This window comes from Myotis nattereri, assembly GCF_964212035.1.
Source record: "Myotis nattereri genome assembly, chromosome: 3".
Taxonomy (NCBI): domain Eukaryota; kingdom Metazoa; phylum Chordata; class Mammalia; order Chiroptera; family Vespertilionidae; genus Myotis; species Myotis nattereri.
In genome coordinates this window covers 45,051,943-45,069,036 of record NC_138077.1, presented here as the reverse complement: position 1 = coordinate 45,069,036, position 17,094 = coordinate 45,051,943, and the positions used below count along the sequence as shown (strand labels likewise).

The 17,094-nt window shown below is 40.4% G+C and overlaps 1 protein-coding gene and 1 pseudogene across 2 annotated transcripts in view; both read right to left on the bottom strand.

The window, feature by feature from the left end:
• Window positions 1–7,667, bottom strand: part of LOC308516176 (kininogen-2-like) — a 30,710-nt gene extending 23,043 nt beyond the window's left edge. Inside the window, exons 1-3 of the mRNA XM_081087019.1 lie at window positions 7,335–7,667; window positions 2,857–2,967; window positions 1,168–1,252 (exon numbers count right to left, since the gene is read on the bottom strand). Coding sequence (XP_080943145.1) covers window positions 1,168–1,252; window positions 2,857–2,967; window positions 7,335–7,529 — 391 coding nt within the window. The 5' untranslated portion in view covers window positions 7,530–7,667. The remainder of the gene's footprint in view (window positions 1–1,167; window positions 1,253–2,856; window positions 2,968–7,334) is intronic.
• LOC308515343 (histidine-rich glycoprotein-like) overlaps window positions 1–17,094 on the bottom strand; it is a 285,767-nt pseudogene that overhangs the window by 203,364 nt on the left and 65,309 nt on the right. The gene's annotated exons all lie outside the window — the stretch shown is intronic.

Genomic DNA, 17,094 nt, shown 5'->3' with positions numbered 1-17,094 from the left:
CCTAGTAGTAATTGTGGATCTACAAGGTGTGGCAAAGAGCCTTTCCTCTCATAGTATATAAGTGCTGGGTTCTGATCATGTGAAAATTTGTTTATGAGTTAAAGTTCTTAAACAAAATAATTAAAAGCTACTCCAAAATTTTTTTAAAACAATTGTGATTTCTGCTTTGAACTGTTTTTCTTTGCATGCCACTTCTTGCAGGATCTAAACCCAAGAAACAGTTTTTGTGGGTTCTTTATGGATGACTAAGGCCATGACAGAACAATGGCTCCTCCACTGATGTTCACCAGTGTGGCTGAGGATGCTGTTCTAGAGCCTCATCTACTAAAACCCTATCTTGCAAACGGCCAATTCTGGGTTGGCTTTTGTGATTGACATTCCCTAGATGTGTCCATTCTTCTGCACCCAGCCACTCTGCCACCAGAGGGAAGGTGCTAATAGTGGTTATATCTGCATAAGTTGCTCTATTCTTACAAGGTCTACTATACCAACTCTGCTAATTGTTAGCTATGGGATACTGGGCAAGATACTTAACTGTGGTGGGACTTGGTTTCCTCATTTGTAAAATGAGAATATTAACACATGCCTTATAGAATTGTTGTGAGGATTAAATAAATCATCATATGTAAAACCATTAGCACCGTGGCTACCAATAAGTGCTCAATAAATGTCAGCTATGATTACTTTTATTCTGATGATCATCAATTCATTATTATGCTTTAACTTCAAACCTGCTATCTAGTTTCAGTCTACAATAACCCTCTGAAGTGAGAATTCCTCTGATCCCCTTTTAAGGAAAAGGGAAACCAAAAAGGTGAAGATCTTTTGAAAGATTGCAGACCAGATCTGACCTCAAAGCCTCTGCTTTTCTGGCTCTACTGAACCCCCAAAATTGAAGCATGTGGCATGTTTTCTAGTCCTTTCCCAGGGCCTTTGCACGCACCTAATTCAGTGCCGCTCTCCAGAGAGAGGCCAGGGGATGATTGGCAGGAGCCTGGCCCCACCTCAGGACTCTGCCACCAAAGACCTCCAACCCCCAAGTCTGCAAATGGCATTGCATAGCCAACCACTGCCCTCTGGGAAAGGGCTTTGTCCAGGTTATGCTCCTGGCCCCACAGGAAATGGCTTGTTTCCCCCTAGGACATAGCCACACTATATTTTACCTACCTGGAGTAACGTGGCAGGTCTGGGTAGTCACGGAGAATTCCATATTCCATTTCTTCGCTAGGGTCGCCATGCATTCTCCTGTAGCCTAGAAAGGGAAAGAGAAAGAGAGAGAGAGAGAGAGAGAGAGAGAGAGAGAGAGAGAGAGAGAGAGAGAGAGGAAGAAAAAGAGGAAGAATGAAAGAGAGAGAAAGAAAGAAAAAGGAGACCATTTATCTTAATCTTTCAGATGGAGAAGGGCAGGTAGAGCTGTTGCTACTAGTAAGTATGGCTTTTTTCTTATTTAAAACTTAAGATTCTTTTCTAACAGACTTTTGAGATACAAGAATGAATGTTTTTGTAGCCTAGTCATTATTATTTACAAGTCATTGATATTCATGAGGTGTCCAGAGGAGAGGCAGTATAGATAGTGAGGTTTTAAAATAATGTTATGTTTGGAGCACTTTTTCACTAAGGTGAACACAGTGCCCTAAAACTAGCCTGCCAAACTCTCCTCTTACAGTTCAACTTCAGGGTTCAACTGCACAGAGAATGCAGTGCTTTTGATACCATTGTAATAACCAGGTATTAACTGAAAAGGAGCAAAGGGAAAGCCAAATAGACACATGCCCAGTAAAGTCTGGGTGACCTAGGGAAGGTACTTTCTGTCAATCACCCCTGGGAACACAGATGGTGTAGCACCTGTAAGCACAGGAAGATTTCAGATATTAAACTCCTAAACAAAGAGTTCTCTTTCCTGCCTCTCTTGCACACTGAGGCTCCTGGCTCTCTTGTTGCAGTGGACACACTCCCCTGCATGCACTCGCATGGCCCACAGCCATATGTCTCCCCCACACCCTTGCCCCGTGCCCACACACAATGGGCTAATGGACAAGAATTTTCTTGATGCAGTGCCAGACCCAGCTCCACCATGAAATGGAAACTTGGGACATTGATCGGGCTTTTGGCTGTGCTGAATCCCCAGCTGCTCCACTTTTAGGACTGGTTTAAGGGAAATGGGACTTTAGAAATGCAGATAATGGAATTCCACACAAATAAAGTGTGAGTCTTAGAAAAATATTTTTCTCAAGATGTCGTGAGGACTGTACCCCCAACATCCAGTGGGGAAAGGGATCACCCACTTCCCACCAGTGGACACCCCATTTCCACCAATAACATTTGACACATTAAAGAGGTGAGTCCATGGACTGTGGAAAGAGTGGCTTCCTTCCTGGCAGACACTGGCTGTTAACTCCCCAGGTAAGGCCAAACAACCAGCTGTGGTGTGGCAAACAGATGGTAGGTATTTGGTTAATATTCCTTGTTAAAACAAGGTCTTTTCATATGTATATTCTTTTCTTCCAATTTAGGTCAATTTTACTTCCTTTTTACAAGGGAGCCCCTGTGTTAAAAGTGGTCAGCTAATTAGAGGCAGAGTAGAATTCCAACTCAGGTCTGCACAAATAAAGCACCCAATTGGTCATAGGAGTCCCCTCTTCATGGGAGGGCTTTCTCCAATCTCATGGCTGGCCTCTCATGCCCTTTCTGTCTATGCAAGAACATAGACATCAACCATTTGCCTTTTGTACACATTTGAGTGTTTATGTGCACCCCTGACAAACAGGCTCCACAGTACTCATCACCCCCAGCACTAGCAGAATAATTTCGCAGTCTCGATTGAGAAAACTGGAGGCTCTGGACCATCACACTTACAGCTTGCTCAGCTTCTTTGTAGTCACAGTCCTGCCAGGTTTTGCCACTTTGAGCAGGACAGTCTCCCTCCTTGATTTCATATTTGACAGAATAAAATATCTCCTGGTCTCCCTGGAAAAAAGAAAACAAAGATATATAGGGCTCATTCAACTGACAACAGCAGACCATTGGAGAGGGATCTGGTGCAGTTATGCATATTTGATATTGATTTAATTCAACAAGAGCAAAACATTTACTAACACTACTGAAAGTTATAAATACTTGGAAGAATGTTCATAATATATTTATAAACATGTATTTTCAAGAAACAAAGTAGTATATGTAGTATTAGCCTGTTTTTGTAGAAACCAATTTCATGCATATATATAATTTTAAAACTCTGAAAAGTTATGCAGCAAAACTGTTAACATGTTGCATCTCAGTGATGGGTGTATGGTTATCTTTTACTCTCTTCTTTTTTTTTTTTTTTAATATATTTTATTGATTTTATACAGAGAGGAAGGGAGAGAGATAGAGAGTTAGAAACATCGATGAGAGAGAAACATCGATCAGCTGCCTCCTGTACATCTCCCACTGGGGATATGCCCGCAACCCAGGTACATGCCCTTGACCGGAATCGAACCCAGGACCTTTCAGTCCGCGGGCGGACGCTCTATCCACTGAGCCAAACCGGTTCCGGCTTTTATTCTCTTCTTTAAACAAACATTCCTAAATTGTCTGAGGATTTTTTGAAAAAAAATATATATTACTTTTACAATTAGAAAACAAATCAACAAACAAGAGTACTTTCTTCTTTCATTTTTTGAAAAAAAATGTTAACGGGTATGTCTCGGTGATGAGATTAGTTATGGGTAATTTTAGTATTTTTATTTGGTTTCTTTTGTTTTCTATTTTTTTAACATGTCATAAAATAATAAAGAAAAACTTTTAAGGCTGAAGGTTCTGAGTTAGATGAGCTTTTAGATGCAAAATCCTGGCACGTTGGAGCAGCAAGAGACCTGAGAGGTGCTGCTGCCCAGCCCCTCACTTTGCAGGTGAGAGAAAAGAGCCCCAAGAAGAGAGGGCAGAGCTGAGGCAGCCTCCCACCTTGGAAAGGCAAAGCCAACCCAGACTCCGGGTCTCCTGAGTCCAGGGGCAGTGCTCTCTCAGAGCCTGCACTTGTCAGAGTATTTGCATCTTGGAGATGATGGAGTCAAACACGATAGTTCCGAGGTTCGTTTCGGGTCTCCGATTTAGATAAAGCAGTAGGTGATAGTGATTCTGTGGACATTTTAGGGAAAACAAAGTACCCAACAGCAACACATTTGCTACAGATGTCCGCCAATCACAACACCAATAAAACACTGCCAAGGGCACCAGGACTCGCTTGACTACACTAGTTTGTAAAATCAGAATGGCTCAATTTTACTTTTTCCTTTAATCTCATCATGTCAAATGGATGGATTTTTTTCTTCCACCAAAGTAAACTATCACAGAGACATAGTGAAATTTATTTGAACAAACTATTGAAAGCTTGTATTTTTTTACCTTTGATTTTTTTCCATTTAAAAATAATTTGTTTTCTTTTTCATGACATAAGACTTCTAGTTTCTAAACGGGATATATCAAAAACAAAAATACGCCCCCTGTGTCTCATCTTTATTTTCACCCATGCAAGAAATCCTTCTGGAATATCAGCATGTGATTAAATAGGTATCGAACCACTGAATCTACAAGTTAATACATATTCTGTTATGGCAGAATAACCAAGAATTTCCCCCAAAGAAAGATGTTAATTTTCTAAATATAATAGGGTCTAAGAGGATCATATGCGAATAAACAAAAATCTCTTATGCCAGGTTTTTAGGCTAAAGATGGATAACACACTGGCAGCTGAAGAGAGCTGAAGCTATAAATAGATCCAAATTAAAAGTATTTCTACATTTCTTTAGAAAACAGAACCAGAATTCCTTTTTTAAAAATGACCCGTGGAATGGCTTTGCTTCCATATTTACCTAATTTTGTAACAGTAAAACAGACACAAGCACATTGATGACAGCTCAACAATGCTGGATGCAGGACGTTTACATGTGCACTTTTCTTTAAAAGTCCCACAGGTTGCCCTAACCAGTTTGGCTCAGTGGATAGAGCATCGGCCTGCAGACTCAAGGGCCCCAGGTTTGATTCCAGTCAAGGGCATGTACCTTGGTTGCGGGCACATCCCCAGCAGGGAGTGTGCAGGAGGCAGCTGATCGATGTTTCTCTCTCATCGATGTTTCTAAATCTCTATCCCTGTCCCTTCCTCTCTGTAAAAAATCTATATATCTATATCTATGTCTATATCTATATCTATATCTATATCTATATCTATATCTATATCTATATCTATATCTATATCTATGTCTATCTATATCTATATCCATATATATCCCACAGGTTTATTGACTAAGGCTAGACAACAAGTCATATGATCCTTTTTGATGCCTTTTGTACAGTGTCCAAGATCTTTGTACAGATGCAGCCAAAGACTGGGCCCCAACGTTCAGGAAAAAGACCACAAAGAAGAAAATCAGGGTAGTTATTTAGTCCCCCTAGTTAATTGTTTGAACTGGAACAACAAAAAGTGGAAAACACAGAATGTAATGAATTAAGGGTGTTGGAAAAAGTTGGTGGAGAGAATTATGGCATATGAGTAAGGTCATTGGGTTTGGGATGTCAAGCACAGTGCAAAAAAAAAGAGCATCCATGGGACCACGTATTTATAATGTCCTGTGGTATCACTCCCTCAGTGACATTATGATATCTATATGCTATAATAAATAGATCAGTTATGCAACAAGGCAGTGTGTCAAATATGCATATGTCCTGTGGAATGCACCATCACAGAGATACATAATGCCATATAAATTGTTTAAGTGTTCTTGTGTTGTGTCTGATTTGCTTGTTTTCAAAGTCACCCAGGCAAACTCTTCCTGGGGATGTCCTTGGAGAGAAGACCGGTCCACTGAGCCCAGTTTGCTTAACCTTTCATTTATCAAGAGATGATGATTGACTTTAAAGAGAAATAAAGCTAAAGGTTGTTTGATTTTGATTTTTTTCTCTTTCAGTTTCATCATTCTGAATGTTTCCATATAAACAACAACAACAACAGCAAAATCACAACTAAAGCCACCATCCCATCCCCCCAACCTAATAGTTTTGATGCATCCAGTAGTATTTCTTGGAATCACACATCCTGTCAGGATTTATCTTCAACCTGAGTGTATCCATCAGTGATAAAGAATATTCTAAACCAACTAGAACATTGCTGTTACCCTTGATGCATTCAGCCATCAGGACTTCATGGTAGATATTTTATCTAATATAGTAGAACTACATTAACTTCTTTTCTGACTCCTCTTGACATACCCTACTGTCCCTCATTCACCCTAGTTTTATTGAGGTATAATTTATTGAGGTATATTTATTGGGGTATATTTATTGATGTATAAATAAATTACATATATTTAAGATATACGAAAAGATGATTTGCTATATGTATACATTGTGAAATGATTACCACAAATAAGCTAATTAACATATTGTCAACTCACATAATTACCTGTTTTGTGTGTGGTGAGAACTCTTAAAATCTAGCCCTTTAGCAGATTTCAAACATACAATACAGTAATATTAATTCTATTCACCATGCTGTACATTAGAACCCCAGGACTTACTCATTTTATTTTCTTAAAATATATTTTTATTGATTTCAAAGAGGAAGGGAAAAGGAGAGAGAGATAGAAACATCAATGATGAGAGAGAATCACTGATTGGCTGCACACCCCACACTGGGGATCAAGCCTGCAACCCAGGCATGTGTCTGAGCGGGAATTGAACCACCACCTCCTGGTTCATAGGTTGATGCTCATCCATTGAGCTAAGCTACCAGGCTCTTCTTATAACTGAAAGTTTGTACCCTTGACAAACACCTCCCCATTTCTCCCATCCCAAAGTCCCTGGCAACCACCATTCTACTTTCTGCTTCTGTTAAATTTGACTTTCTTAGATTCCATTTATGTGTGAGATTATACAGTATATGCTAGTCATACCCCCTTAAAGACCTCCTCCCCTTTGAGGTCTGGAAGTTTTTATATTTCAGTTTAAGGCCTGTCACCAGAAAATTCTCTTGCTGTGGCCTGACTGACTTCCTGGATTTTCCCACTCTGCATAGTCCCTTTCAAATGACTCCATCTACCTTTCTTTAATTTCAGCCTAGAATACCAGTACTCTGATTACCCAGGAGGCCAACCTTGAAGGCTTGAGGACTACCCTGCCCAATTCCCACCCCAGAGGGTAGGGTTGGTCTTTTCTAAGCCTCTAACTTTAATTATCAGGTTTTTTTCTGTGTGATGTGGTGTGTGTGTGTGTGTGTGTGTGTGTGTGTGTGTGTGTGTGTCCTGGGTTCAAGTGATAGCACAAATCCCAAATGACCTCAAGGTTAAAGACAACTCTCTTACCGTCTTGATGACTTCGGTTATGCGGTACAATACAAACTGGTTGCCACTGTTGCTTCCATTATTGTATTTCTTCAGAGCTGTATCCACAGCCTTAAATACATCCTCATCATTGCAGTCAATGTCTTGCTGTTGGTCCTCTTGGGCGAAACTTGTTAACAGCCTGGAACAAAGGAAAAGGATGGCAAGTAACTTCATGATTTGTCAGTCTCCCTCTGGGAGTTTCACCAAGAATTGGAAGCTAACTTGGAGGCTGATGTTAACCCTCTTCAGCCTCTTATCTCTTCTGTCTCTCCTCTGTCTGTCTTGGCACTTTAGGGTTCTGCTTGGCTTCCTGCTGCCCTCCACTATTTGCTCTATTACAAAAGGACAAATGGCTCTGCTGGATTATCCAAGCAGATCTCAGGCTGGAACATTACAACACTGGGTCGTTGACCTGCTTGTTCTTATTTGGGAGGCATGTGTGCGCACATTTCCAGGCAATTGCACAAGTTTGTATAGCAAATCAGAGTACAATCTAATAAAGGAGGAGAAAAAAGCACACCACCTGCTATTCCCTTTCCCAAATGACTTTCCCAAAGCTATGTATTAAGGTCACTACATGTGACAACAATGCAACCATGTGCAGACCCCTTTCAATAAAATTTCTTTGCACTCCTGCAGAGCACATGCACAGGGACATAGTGAGTGCAGAGAGTCTCACACCAGGACATTGGCATGAATGAAAACTAAAAATGGGCATCCTTTCTGGTCATGGCAAAGCTTGCCTCTCTCCATCCAACTGGATCTGTTGTAGAAAGGAAAACGTTCCCTGGGTGGAGGAGACAGGGGAGAAACTTAAAGAGAGATGGTTTGAGTGAAGCCTGCTTACCCTGTCCTTCCTTCTTGTTCTGGTTTGGTGGACTTTATAGGGGTCTTTCATTCACCAAACCTAAGTGACCTATCAGATGAAGTTAGACTATTCAGGGAGAGGCGGTCTAAAGGTAGGTTAAAGATAAGGGCTAGTAGATATTTGCCTGCAAGTCTTACCCTCTTCCCCCCAAAAAGATGTTTGGTTTCGTTGTTGTTGGTGATTGGGTACATAGCTTGGCAAGTCAATCTCCCTGAAAGTCCCTGGAAAAGAGGGATTGATGGGAGCTGAATGATGGCCTTATAGCAGAGTGGCAGGAACATGAGGTTGGCAGTAAGCCCAACCTTGATTCCCACCGACCTCTGCTACTTAACTGCTATGTGATCCTGAGCAAATCAGGGTCATACAGCCTTTCTAAGCCTCCATTTCTCATCTAGAAAAGTGAGATATCATAATGTCTTATGAGGTTTCCTGAGAAGTAATGAGATAATATATGTGCAGAGCCTGGTAATTAGTTCATATAAATTATATCTAATATTAGGGCTGGTTGGTTAAGAATCCCTGACTTACTGAAGCAGTTTCAAGTGTGTGATGATGGTAGAAGGGAGATTCTAGTCTAGGGCAGTGGTTCTCAGCCTTGGCTGCACATTAGAATCATCTGGGAATCTTTTTAAAATCCTGATTTCTGGGCCTCATCCTCCAAAAATTTTGTTTCTTTGTTATGGGATGGGGTCACAACATTAGTAACAAAGAAACAGAATTTCTGGAGGATGAAGCCCAGAAATCAGGATTTTAAAAAGATTCCCAGGTGATTCTAATGTGCAGCCAAGGTTGAGAACCACTGTTCTAGTGTGTGTGTGGCAGGGCCAGGGGGTGGTGGGAGATGTAGGAAATGAAACTAAGGATGAAAACGACTTGGGTAAATTCTTAGACTTGGAAGAAAGAGGGACCCAGAAAAATGGAGAAGCCGAGGGTGGGAGAGGGAGGAGATGACTGATTTGCATGGTCCAGGAAGAGTTGGAAAGGAGCACAGGGCTGATCAGGGTGGGAGTTTCAAGTGAAGATTCAGAAACAGGACTTGCCAGTGTATACAGGCAGCATAATAAACAGGAAAGCATGTGACTTTCGAGGAGGCTGATTTGGGTACTAATACCAGGCCCAATTTACTGACTACAACAAATACTTTTTATTTATCATGTAATAAAACAAATCTAGAAAAGGAGCAATCAGGGAAAATGGCGGAGGTATAAGCGGACGTGTCCTGTGCCTTGTCCTGGAGCAGATAAGGGTGAGCAGCTGAAACGGGTAACATTCAGCCCGAATAGGCAGAGGATTTTCAGCTGAGAGACTGTCTGCAGCTAGGAAAGACCGAGAACCCCCAGGAAAAAAAAAGGACGGTTGGAGACTGCGGCTGAAGCCTCTCCTGGTGCGCCAGCTAAGCAGCGGAGACTGCGCCATCTTGGGTGGTCGTTGCCGGCATCCAGAGACCAGCTACTAACCTGGAAACAAGGGATCTCAAGCAGAGTGACTGCCTGAACTCAGAGGAGCACTGCTTCTTCTCACGGAAAGGTTGGACATCCCCTAAAGGTGCGGTTTGCAGTTCGGGTTGGAGGGAGGACCGAGCGCGCGCGGGGCGGAATCTGCGCCCCACAGAGTCCGCAGCCTTTGGGACCAGCGTGACCCGTGAGTGGGGAAGGGGCCCCACAGGGCTGCTGGCAGAAGGGAACGCTAAAAATGAGCCCATAGCTGGACTGGATGTAAAGGAGCAGCCTTGGACTTTGCCAATCTGCTGGCTGCTTGGTGCCAGGGGCGAGTGGGCGCGCGGAGACTGCGCGCGGAGACTGTGTGCAGACCTGGAAGGTGGAGGCTTGCGAATTCGCACAACTATCAGGCTCTTGTTACAGTCCCCCTTAGATCCGTGCATTTGATTACTAAACCCAGTGCATGGGATTCCCCAGTTGGGGTCATTCGCAGAGCCTGTAGGGGAAAGTTCTTTTTGGGGAGCCTGGGAAACAGCGGACAGTGGCAAGGAACCAGCTCTGGGCAGTGGTCTTTCCCGAATTAGTTCCAAATACCATAGAGGAAAAAAAAAAAACAAACAAAACCCTACTGATAGAGAGGACTTAGAGCCTTGGAGGTAAATCCAGACACACTGCCACCCAGAGGCAGAGCCACGAACTGTCTCTTTTGCGATCACAAATAAAGGCAGTCTGGTAAAAAAAATACAACCTGCCTTAAAGTCAGGTCTGTGGTTTACTGCACGGACGGACAGTGTATCGCAGGGAAGGTCAACACTCTCCTGAATGCCTGGCAGGACTGAGGCGTGCCAAAAAGAAGAGTGGAAGATTTGAAGCACCTTCACTTCCGAATATTTTTATATATATATATTTTTTAATTCTTTTTTCACCATTTCATTAAGAACATATTTTATTTTATTTTTTTATTTTTTATTTTTTTCATCACCTGATTTTACCTTTTTAATTACTACGTTTTTTTAACCAGTATTATTGCTATCCTTTTACCATTTTTTCAAGTGTCATTTTATTTTTCACTATTTTTTTTTATTTTTCTTTATTTTATTTTGGGATTAGTGTTCTACACTCTATTTTCATCGTTCCTTTAGCATCATCTCTCTCTATCTCACATTTACCCTTAGCCAAAACTCTCTTCCTCACTTTTCCCCTTTTGTTGTCCTGTTTCTCTTACCCTATTCTTGCTTTGGATTTTACCTATTCCTTCTTTCTACCCACTGTCTAAATTTCACCCTACTTATATATCTAATTTCCAATCCCTCGCTCTCCCCATACAAATAGCCTCTTCCCCACCTCTATTTCATTCTCTTACTTTTTTTTTTTTGCCTTTTTGTTTTTTTCTTCTCTCCCTTTTCCCAATTTCATTTCAGCACTCCTTTTTGTTTTTTATTTTTCTCTTTAATCTTTTTCTCTTTTTTCTTCTTTATCCCCTAATTCTCTTCACTCAGGGGGTCACCTTTATTTGGGGTTATTAATATCGTGAATGCATTTAGTTTGTTGCCTTGTACGTTGTGCCTTGTTGTGTTGTATTTTGTGCCTTTGAATCAGCGCAGCAGAGAGAGAGCTACATAACCAAACACCTTGAGAAGAGAAATCATGGTGAAACAAAGAACCAACCCAAATATGAAAGAAAAACAGGCATCATCAGAAAAGGAAGTAAACGAAATGGAGGCAATGGAGGCAAGCAACCTGTCAGAGAAAGAATTCAGAGTAATGGCCATAAGGTGGATGAAAAGAATGGAAGACCAATTCAACAATATGTGTAGGAACCAAGAGGAAATGAAGAAGAACCAAGAGGAAATGAAGAGGAACCAAGAGGAAATGAAGAGAAACCATGAAGAATTGAAAAACGACATCACTGCCATAAAGAACTCAATAGAAAGCATCAACAGTAGACTAGAAGAAGCAGAGGACCGCATCAGCGAGCTAGAAGACAAGGTAGAAAAAAATACCCAAACAGAACAGCTTCTAGAAAAAAAAATTAAAAAGCAGGAGGAGAGCCTAAGAGAACTCTGGGACAATGCTAAACGAAACAACATCCGAATAATAGGGGTGCCAGAAGGAGAGGAAACTGAGCAAGGAATAGAAAACCTGTTTGAAAAAATAGTAACAGAAAATTTCCCTGATATAGGGAGGAAAAAACTCACACAAATCCAAGAAGCTCACAGAGTCCCAAACAAAATGAACCCGAAAAGACCAACACCAAGGCACATAATAATTAAATTGGCAAACACCAACGACAAAGCAAGAATCTTAAAAGCAGCCAGAGAGAGACAGAAAGTTACCTACAAAGGATCCCCCATCAGACTAGCGACCGATTTCTCAACAGAAACACATCAGGCAAGAAGGGAATGGAATGAAATATACAAAGTCATGCAAAGGAAGGGTCTGAATCCAAGAATACTATACCCAGCGAGGCTATCAATCAAAATTGAGGGTCAAATCAGGAGCTTCACAGACAAAAATGGTCTACGGGAGTTTATTACAACCAAACCAGCAATGCAAGAAATGCTAAAGGGTCTGCTGTAAATAGAAAAAACAGGAAACAAAGAAGGAACGCAGCAGTAAAGAACAAAAATGGCGACTAACAAGTTTCTATCAATAATAACTTTAAATGTAAATGGATTAAATTCCCCAGTCAAAAGGCATAGGGTAAATGAGTGGATAAGAAAACATGATCCATATATCTGCTGTCTACAGGAAACCCACCTCAGAAAAAAAGACGCACACAGACTGATGGTGAAGGGATGGAAAAAGGTTTTTCAGGCCAATGGAAGTGAAAAAAAAGCCGGGGTAGCAATACTTATATCTGACAAATTAGATCTCAAAGTGAAGGACATAAAAAGAGATCAAGAAGGCCACTTCATAATACTAAAGGGAGCAGTCCAACAAGAAGAAATAACTCTGGTAAATATATATGCACCCAATATAGAAGCACCCAAATACGTAAGAAATCTTCTGGAGAAGATCAAGGGAGAGATTGACAGCAATACAATCATAGTAGGGGACCTAAACACCCCTTTATCGCTGCTGGACAAATCCTCTAAACAGAAACTCAGCAAAGAAACATCAATCCTAAATGACTCACTAGATCAGATGGAATTAATTGACATCTTCAGAACATTTCACCCCAAAGCCACAGAATATACATTCTCCTCAGGTGCACATTTGTCATCTTCAAAGATAGACCATATATTGGGTCACAGACAAAGTCTCTTCAAATTCAAGAAAATTGAAATCATATCAAGTATCTTCTCAGACCACAAAGGCATAAAACTGGAAATCAACTACAACAAAAACAATCCAAAAAAATCAAACACATGGAGACTAAATAGCATGCTATTAAACAACGACTGGGTCACCAGTGAGATCAAAGAAGAAATAAAAAACATCATGGCAACAAATGACAATGAAAACACAACAATCCAAAACCTATGGGACACAGCAAAAGCAGTCTTGAGAGGGAAGTTCATAGCTCTACAAGCCTACTGCAAGAAACAAGAAACAATGAGAATCAATGACCTAACTCTACAACTCGAAGAATTAGAAAGAGAGCAACAAAAAAAGCCCACTGTAAGCAGAAGGAAGGAAATAACAAAGATCAGAGCGGAGATAAACGACATAGAGACCAAAAAAACAATACAAAAGATCAACAAAACCAAGAGCTGGTTCTTTGAAAGGATAAACAAGATTGATACACCTCTAGCCAGGCTCACCAAGAAACAAAGAGAGAGGACCCAAATAAACAAAATCAGAAATGAAAGAGGAGAAATAACAACAGACCCCATAGAAATACAAAGGATTGTTAGAAAATACTATGAACAACTCTACTCCAACACACTAGACAACCTGGAGGAAATGGACATATTCCTAGATAAATACAACCTTCCAAAACTTAACCAGGAAGAATCTAAAAATCTCAATAGGCCAATAACTATGGAGGAAATCGAAGCAGTAATCAAAAAGCTTCCAGCAAACAAAAGCCCGGGGCCAGATGGCTTCACAGGGGAGTTTTACCAAACATTCAAGGAAGACCTAAAACCTATCCTCCTCAGACTATGTCGAAAGATCCAAGAGGAAGGAACACTTCCCAGCTCATTCTATGAAGCCAACATCACCCTAATCCCAAAACCAGATAAAGACAATACAATGAAAGAGAAATATAGGCCAATATCCCTCATGAACATAGATGCCAAAATCCTCAACAAAATCCTAGCAAATCGGATCCAGCAGTACATCAAAAAGATCATACACCATGACCAAGTAGGATTTATCCCAGGGATGCAAGGATGGTACAATATCCACAAATCAATAAACGTGATACATCACATAAACAAATTGATAGAAAAAAACCACATAGTCATATCAATTGATGCGGAAAAAGCATTTGACAAAATCCAACACCCTTTCTTGATAAAAACTCTCAGCAAGATAGGAATTGAGGGAGCATACCTCAACATAATAAAAGCCATATATGACAAACCCACAGCCAACATCATAATCAATGGGCAAAAACTAAAACCATTCCCCCTAAAAACAGGAACAAGACAGGGATGCCCCCTCTCACCACTCCTGTTCAACATAGTACTGGAAGTACTAGCCATTGCGATCAGACACGAAGAAGAAATAAAAGGCATCCAGATTGGAAAAGAAGAAGTAAAACTGTCCTTATTTGCAGATGACATGATACTGTACATACAGAACCCTAAAGACTCCATCAAAAAATTATTAGACTTAATAAATGAATTCGTCAATGTAGCAGGATACAAAATTAATGCTAAGAAATCCATGGCATTTCTTTACACCAATAGTGAACTTACAGAAAGTGAAACTACAGAAGCAATCCCATTTACCATTGCACCAAAAAAATTAAAATACCTAGGAATAAACTTAACTAAGGAGGTAAAAGACTTATATGCTGAAAACTACAGGACACTGAAAAAAGAGATAGAGGAAGACATAAACAGATGGAAGAATATACCGTGTTCATGGATTGGTAGAATCAACATCATCAAAATGTCCATACTACCCAAAGCAATTTATAGATTCAATGCAATCCCCATTAAATTACCAACGGCATATTTCACAAATCTAGAACGAACGTTCCAAAAATTCATCTGGAATAAAAAAAGACCCCGAATAGCTGCAGCAATCCTGAGAAAGAACAAAGTAGGTGGGATCTCAATTCCAGATATCAAACTGTATTACAAAGCCACTGTTCTTAAAACAGCTTGGTACTGGCACAAGAACAGACATATAGATCAATGGAATAGAATAGAGACCCCAGAAATCGACCCAAACCACTATGCCCAATTAATATTCGACAAAGGAGGCAAGAGCATACAATGGAGTCAAGACAGTCTTTTCAATAAATGGTGTTGGGAAAATTGGACAGATACATGCAAAAGGATGAAACTAGATCACCAACTCACACCATACACAAAAATAAACTCAAAATAGATAAAAGACTTAAACGTAAGACGGGAAACCATAAAAATACTAGAGGAATCCACAGGCAGGGAAATCGCAAACATATGCCGAAGAAATTTCTTCTCTGATAATGCTGCTAGGGCAATGGAAACTAAAGAGAAAATAAACAAATGGGACTACATCAAAATAAAAAGCTTTTGCACAGCAAAGGAAACCATCAACAAAACAACAAGAAGACCCACTACATGGGAGAACATATTTGCCAATGATCCCACCGATAAGGGTTTAATTTCCAACATTTACAGGGATCTCATGAAACTTAACAAAAGGAAGATAAACAATCCAATAAAAAAATGGGCAACGGACCTAGATAGACACTTTTCGAAAGAGGACATACAGAAGGCAGAAAGACATATGAAAACCTGCTCAAAGTCACTAATTATACAAGAGATGCAAATCAAAACGACAATGCGTTATCATCTCACACCTGTCAGAATGGCTATCATCAACAAATCAACAAACAACAAGTGTTGGAGAGGATGTGGAGAAAAAGGAACCCTTCTGCACTGCTGGTGGGAATGCAGACTGGTGCAGCCACTGTGGAGAACAGTATGGAGCTACCTCAGAAGACTAAAAATGGAACTCCCATTTGACCCAGTGATCCCACTACTAGGAATATATCCCAAGAAACCAGAAACGCCAATTAGAAAGGATATATGCACCCCTATGTTCATAGCAGCACAATTCACCATAGCTAAGATTTGGAAACAGCCTAAGTGCCCATCAGCAGATGAGTGGATTAGAAAACTGTGGTACATATACACAATGGAATACTATGCTGCGGTAAAAAAAAAGGAACTCTTGCCTTTTGCAACAGCATGGATGGAACTGGAGAGCATTATGCTAAGTGAAATAAGCCAGTCAGAGAAAGATAAATACCACATGATCTCACTCATTTGTGGATTATAGAGAACAACAAAGACTGATGAAAAGGGACAGACCCAAAGACTGAGAAACAGCGATCAGGCTATCAATCCCCAGAAGGAAAGTAGGGGACGGCAGGGGTAAGGGGAAGAGATCAACCGAAGGACTTGTATACATGTATATAAGCCAAACCAATGGACATGGACAACGGGGGGATGGGAGCATGAGTTTGTGTGTGGGGGGGAGGTTGGGGGTTAATGGGGGGGATGAGGACACATTTGTAATACCTTAACTAATAAAAAAAAAAAGAAAGAAAAGAAAAGGAGCAATCAATTGTATCTTGTCTAAATTTCTAGTACAATGTAAGCTCCCTAGAGTAGGAATTCTTTCTTACCCCATTATTCAGCTGTAGCAACTGTGTTTGCATATTATAAATGCTTTTCTAAAGTCTTGAAGTTACCAAGGACTTTGGAAAATTATGTATAGGCATATGAGGCCAGAGAAAAGGCAGTAGAAGGAGGGAGCAGGCCTCTAGCCCCTTGGGTTTAAACTGCTACATTCTTCCTTAGAAATAACATCTTAGGTTACTGCTTTGGCTTCTCTGCCTTTACAGGAAGAATGGAGACTGGCCTTTTCCTCTAACAGAGCATATAGTCAGTCTCCTCTTGAGTGACTGGACTTTCATTATTATTATATTTATAATTATTAATGAAAATCTTTATTACAAATTCTTCATTTTAATTACATCTATTTATGTTTTAACAACTTTGATATTTTAAATCCAATTATGATTATCCAAGGCATTTTCTTTGGCAAATTCTATAACAAAGATAACTTACTGGCTTTCAGTGACTTTAATATTACAGTATTGTTATTTTTTTTTTTTTAAAAAAAGAACACACAACAAAACAGGAGTGCCCCCATGACCTGTGAGGCAACCTTGGAATATGGTCCATTATTATTCAAGAATTACCGACACAGAACCTAGACACAGAACCTACACAGAACCTGTGTAGAGACAGAAGAA